Source organism: Anguilla anguilla, chromosome 7 (genome assembly GCF_013347855.1).
Source record: "Anguilla anguilla isolate fAngAng1 chromosome 7, fAngAng1.pri, whole genome shotgun sequence".
Lineage (NCBI taxonomy): Eukaryota > Metazoa > Chordata > Actinopteri > Anguilliformes > Anguillidae > Anguilla > Anguilla anguilla.
Window position 1 is genome coordinate 15,897,016 of NC_049207.1, and position 6,722 is coordinate 15,903,737.

General features: G+C 38.2%; 1 protein-coding gene across 1 annotated transcript; it reads left to right on the forward strand.

The window, feature by feature from the left end:
- The first annotated feature begins 706 nt into the window (after positions 1 to 706).
- LOC118231210 (calcitonin gene-related peptide 2) lies at positions 707 to 3,728 on the forward strand. Its single transcript, XM_035424836.1, has 4 exons — positions 707 to 839; positions 1,407 to 1,501; positions 1,926 to 2,060; positions 3,149 to 3,728. The coding sequence occupies exons 2-4, from the start codon at positions 1,419 to 1,421 to the stop codon at positions 3,321 to 3,323; spliced, it is 393 nt and encodes a 130-aa protein (XP_035280727.1). The 5' UTR covers positions 707 to 839; positions 1,407 to 1,418; the 3' UTR covers positions 3,324 to 3,728.
- The last annotated feature ends 2,994 nt before the right edge of the window (positions 3,729 to 6,722 follow it).

Below are 6,722 nucleotides of genomic sequence, written 5' to 3' on the forward strand. Positions count from 1 at the left end.
GGTCATGCAGCTGAATCTCAATAATACAGTCTGTAATGCCATTATCATGTTTTTGAGAATTAGATTTTATATCCATTGTTTAATTGTGTACTTTGCCGTTTCCATTTAATGCAGCAAAAATAATTTGCTGCTTATAAACATGCTGGATTTGAGAGAGTGACAGGACCCCAGGCTGTCAATTCTTTAATTTCAAAGAGCTTCACAAGAACTCTGTGATCCAAATGAAAGAGACAGTGTCTCTTCAGATTTATAACTGAGGGTAGAGGTCTCCCTCAGCTATCATATATAGCTATGAACAGAATGTTGATAATTTCCTGTTTGTGTGTGTGTGTGTGTGTGTGTGTGTGTGTGTTCCTAAATCATAAAAAGTGGTGGCATAAAAAACAGGAATAGGACATGTGCGTGTCTGAGTGTCCAAAAACAAAAGTGAAACTGATTGAGCTGTCGAAGAATGAAGGTCAAGGTTTCAGATATGGCAATCTGAGTTTACCATAGTGCGTGCTTATGACTGGCCACTGACCACAGGGACGAAGTTGCTGTTTTCGACAAAGACGATTACGATGGTGATGACGCTGTGCCTGCGTGATGCATTTGACCCACGTCGCATCCCCGCATTCCTGAAGTGAGGTCCCATCTCCACAGATGGAAATCATCTCTGATGATAGAAACCGTGGGCTATATTTGGAGGGCTGATGATGTCACAAGTGGTTCAGGCGTGATGCCTATAACAGGACAGACTCTATAGGCAAGCCCACAGAAACCAGTGGCAACACTAGTGCCTGTTGGGACCTCTCGCTGTACCTCCTCATTGCCCTGGATCTGATTTCCAGCTCCTAAATGTAAGTGAGATCTGCAGCCTTTAGTGACCATCGTGGTCCCACTGTCGCAACAGCATTCTGAGAATTGTGCATGCTAGCTAAATGGGTTATAATACACTTTGATTTTAGTGCACTTTACTCTTAACATTGTATGTGTTAGGGTGCATTCCTCTGAATGTTATATTTCCCTGTACTCTCATTTGAATGAAATTATATTATATGTTTTGTTGTTCTTTCTAATATGACTGTTAACAGATTTTATATTGCAATTCGTGGGTTTAATTTATCTTTGTCTCATATTTGCTCCTGAGATCTAAAAATTAGTTTAGGCAACTTGATTATTTTTTTGCAGGCAATAGTGACTGTATAATAATTATTTAAAACAAAACATAAATCACAATTCATATTAAAACTATTAAATAGTCATTATTATTATTATACTTTTTAAAACTGAAGTGTTTCTGTTTACAAATAAATATTATTAATATGGAGAGAGCACATAGACAGAACGTAAGGTAATAGATTATTATTTTGAGTATAATTATAAAATATTAACGGTATGATATATTTTTGTTTAAACGACCTTAGAAAGCTTTGTATATGATGCACAATCAGAAGCTGCCAGCTCTCATTCTGGCGCTGTCCCTGGTGCTACGCTGCGTCACCGCCGCCCCCAACAACAGGTAAGTGCTGCGACGTTTATTGCATCTCCTCGCCGGTATTGTATTATATTTTTGCGAGTGCCACTTTTGCAGGACAAAGTATCTAGAGCGGGGAACTGCTGCTAATTATGCTCCTTGTATATTTTTTTTCTAACAACCCTTGATAAGTGAGAAATGATGGTGCCACCCTTCGATGATACCACTTACCACGTACTATCGATCATAATCTTTCCTTGTTAAAAAAAAAAACAGGTGTACTCTCCGTTGCTGAAACTTTTCGTTTGAGAGTGATCGATCGTGCATGGGACCGCGAGGCAATTCTCTTTGACTGAGAGGCCACTTCAGGCTTATTAGAGTGCTCTCTGGCGCGCCCGGTGAAGTTGATGGCACATGAAGTGGTGATCTAGCGAATGGTGTAGATGCCCTTTCTGTCGCTATACTGCAGGTATGAAGCTTCATCCAGTGAACAAGCAGGTGCACGACCAGAGAGAGAGAGCTGGCTACTGCCTAGAATGTCCAAACACACCTTTCCGAGCCTTGATGGAGCGCTACCGCAGGGTGGGCTAACGGCATTGAGCGGGTATGGTCTTCCAATTATGGTTTTGTTATTTTGTTGAGGCTGCATTCCACAGTTTCGCCGCTAATTCTTTTTGACCTATGAACATTTACAGTAGTAGTTACGTTAGGCTACCTGCTGTTGATAATTAAAACGTAATGAATTCTTATCCAGGGAGCTTGAAAGTGGGTTTAATATCTTACATAAGGACATACGTTTTGAGGGCCTTTGTTACTTCTAAAGTATGTTTATGCGGGCAAACCAATAAATTACACAATTCTCTGGACAAACAAATAGCACACGCGTCATGAAGGAGATTTTTGTCCTTGGTATTTTTTTTCTTCTTTCCTCCATATAGGACAGTTTTGTTGATTTTATTGATTTTCAAAGCAAAAGACCTATGATTTCTGATGATTCTGATTGACTGTGCATTTGGACAGTATAATTTTGTTGGCACACCTTAGGCATTTAGCAGGCATTCTGTTCAATAATGATTTACACTGCATATGTTATTTACGTACAGTGCATATATACACCTAGACATTAACTGTAGCAATTCAGGTTAAGTGCCTTGCTTAATGGTAGAACTACAGTGCTCTGCATTGGACTCAAACCTACAACCTCAGATTTAAAAGTCTAGGTCCCTAACTATTTTGCTACACTGCCAAACCTGACACAACACTGTACAGAAGATACATATTTAGGGGATTTGTTATTGTCCTTAGGCAAATCCTATATTTGTGAAGCCGGTCAGCCAATTATCTTAATTTAAACTACAGGACACAATGCAATGAGTCTTGTTATATACACAACATAATCTAATTATATTTTGGCTGGGCGCTTTGTTTGTCTTGGTTTTATTTACAACCTTATTCATTCATAAATCTGTATCTTTACTGGAATCATTCTGTATATGTAGTTATAGGTAGAAGAACAGTACAATATGAATGAATGAATGAATGAATGAATTATTGCATTTATATAGCACATTTCCGAACGCTCAAAGTGCTTAAAATATAGCCAACGCTATACTGACTCATTTTGCGCTACTGCTACTCCAAACATTGCTCTAAACTTCTCCATCTATCTCTCCATTCCTCACCTCTTCCCAGGCACCAAATACAGAAGCGGAAGTGCAACACGGCAACGTGTGTCACCCAGCGCCTGGCAGACTTCCTGGTCCGCTCCAGTAACACTTTGGGCCCCCTGTATGCCCCAACCAACGTGGGATCTAACACCTATGGCAAGAGAGACCGCCTGCAACCAACCAGCTACCTGCCACTGTAGCTCTGGAACTGTGTGGAATTCCCTACCCTTCTGGAATGACCTCACTAAGAACAAACTACAAATAGTCTTATATCTCTTCTATCTTAAACATCTCAACAATCATTAAATATGAGTTTAAGTGGTAGTTTTAACCCTAAACTCCCAGTGCCTTGTGGTGCAACATCTGTGGTCATGATGTGCATTGTGGGCCTGTTTGATTCAATTTCCTTATCTGTACACCTATTACAGCCTGCCTGAAATCAACTACTGCTTCTGTACTAAAATTTCAGGCTCTTCTGATTCAACTTCTCCATCTTTACACCAGTCACAAATTGTTTCAATGCAGGATCACAAAATGGCATGTATGTAAAATGTATTGTAAAAAAAAATAAATGACCTTGAGCAATTATATTTAACAGAACTGAATCAGTCTTTTGTTCATTTTCTAATAAAAGTTTAAGATGTTCAAAAGCCAAAGTTGTTGTGTGTCATTGTCCAGTAGAGAATACTTCGGATGAAGAAAGCTCCTAAAATGCACATCTATGATACAAATACAAAGCATACTAATGAATCCCATTTTTCAGTTAGTAAAAAATTAAAACCTAAAAAGGCTCAATGAAAGTCCAGGCGCATGATCAGTCTATTTATATATGCAGTCTTTTTAGGTTTTTCATTTTTTTTTTTAGAAGTACATCAGAGACTCTGGAGAAGAGTGAGCATGATGACTAAGAGATACAGGGGTATCTGAACATAAGACATAATTTGTGAAAATATGAAATGGGTCTTTACTGATAAACTGTGTGTTCTGGATACAGGACATCCATACAAACCAATGCTAAAACAAGACCAAGAATAACAAGAATAAGGAGTGCATGATGCTCTTGGGTCAGGAACCCACAATGAGGTGAGTAGGTACAGTAAAGGAGATGCAGAGAGAATAATGAAAACAGTCTCATCGATAATCTGCCATTAGCTCTCAGGAATGGAAAGGATGGGGGGTCACTGGGTGACCAATCTGAACAGAGATGAACATTAACACACAGCAACAGTGATGAGTGAGAATTATCTCCTGTGATATCCTCAATCCCCCACAGGGATCTCTGACCCTGTCTGCCTACATCTCGCTCAAGCACCTGTCTATTTAGCAGAAAGGGTGTAAATTAATATCTATCAACACAAATATACCAAAAAAAAAGATTAATTTTGTGCAGTGCATTACCTGTTTTGTTGTCATAGCTACAGTCAATTAAAGACCAGGCATGACATAGGAATAGCAACGGTACACAAACACAGACCACCTGTCATAGTTACGCTAGACAGGGGGACAGAGAAGCAATGGATGCTACTTAAAAGTAGAATACACACACAAAACAATGAAATACACTTCAAAAACTTCTATTTGTTCTCTTTTAGTCTTATTTATTAGATTCAAATGGGGCCAGCAGCAGAAGCCTGGTGTAGAAACAATGGACAGACACAATTTTTGTCAGTATGAGAATAGATCAGTACAGTGCCAAGTGATACAATAAAATATTTTAGCAATTCCTATGATTCTACAGCATCTTTATCTCACTTTAAAGTAACCTGAGGCACCACTGTGCACTGCAAGGCAATATATACTCCCATTCAAATATCCTTACTACTCCTCTGTACATAAGCACATTTTTCAATTCAGTGACGACTACTGGTCCTCTGTAGGTAAAGAAAATCTTCAACTGAGATACATTAGTGGCCGTCTGCAGATAGAGATATCCTAGCTCAATGATCTTGGAAAAAGGAGGACTCTGACTACACATAAAAATAAAAATAAAAATAATTAAGGTAATTTGGTCAATGAACATTATCTGTGGTATCTGAGTTGCAAGTTACCCACTTTGGCATAGATGGTTGGTTGGTTGACTGTTAGCATAGCCCAGTGTGGTTGACTGGGTGACTAGCTGACAAATGCATACTACCAAGAAATTCCAATAGATGTAGATTAAACATTTTATGTGTTCACAGATGAATCTTTGGCCCCTGGTCTTTTTCACCAGAGAGGTCCAGTTGTAGTCCTGTAGCAATCTGAATGCTAAAATGCAGTCATGCTTTTCTGTAAAAAAAATAATAATAAATTACCATTGCAAAGCCATGTTTGTATTCTGAGACTGTATCTCATTTATAAATTATATATTTACTCAGTGAATGTAATTCAATATTCAAGCATAAAGCAAGATCTTTGTAAACCTGAGATTCATCAGGCAAATGAAATTCATTAATCCGGCATGTGGGGATGGCTGGAAATTGTCTCACTGCAGACCAATTGTGAGTCATTTGAGTTCCTCACCTGTGATATAACACACAGTATAATTAACATGACAGCGGAAATGTGCTTTTCCTCTAGTGTGCAGCTCTGTGTCAGATCACTTCTCTTTAATGGAGGCGTATAAAACCACATTACAGCCTTTAATGAGTTTGTCAGATAACTGCAGTCATGGGGGAGGTTCAGTTGCAGAGATATCTCAAACACTGACGTGAATGCAGGCGTGCCTTTATAATGTGGGTTCAATGGTCGCTTTGCTTGTCCTGGGCAATTATTATGGCTAGCACACAAGGACAGTTAATTCTCTTCTCTTATTATTATCTTTAGATTTCAAGTCCATTTGAATCAGACCACAAAGGACTGATTAATATTACTCACTAATATACACACTCTAATTAATTCCATGGCTTCTCATGGATGAGTTAACCCTCGTCTTCTTGTGTGTGTTTCAGGCTAATGAACACAGTCTTGCGCACTTCACACTTATCACTCCCTTCAGTATTTTCAGTACCATTTTACTACACAAACCCAATGCACACAAACACATGCTTACTCTGTATGTATAAAATGTATACAATGCCTTTAGAAAGTATTCACCCCATCTACCCTTGTTTTGATCTTAGACCTTAAAATTTCAAAGCATTGCAATATTTTCTTCACTTGATCAATGCAATAAATTCAAAATATTAATGATGTAAATAATATATTTTTTATTGAACAACAGTTTTTTTTTCAAAAAGGAAATGCATTTCCCATTTCCCTCTTAATCCAAAGCGTCAATACTTTGAAGGCCATTGGTAGCAATTGCAGTCTTCTGCAGTCTTCTTCTTCTCAGGTATAACTACATGAGCTTTGACCATTTAAGTTTTGAAAATTGGATGAATACTTATCAATGAAGTTATCTTCAGTTTCATTTTTACATGATTCCGAGCATATTAAAATGTTTTATTTCATTTTGACATGATGGATTTCATTTTATAGGAGTAGAAAATGTTCTATTCAAATATATATTTGACTTTACAGCACAAAATATGAGAAAAAAGTCTACAGGAGGTGAAAACTTTCTGAAGTCACTGCACCTCTGAGTCCTCCGTGGCCTGCGTGTGACCTCTGACTGTTCT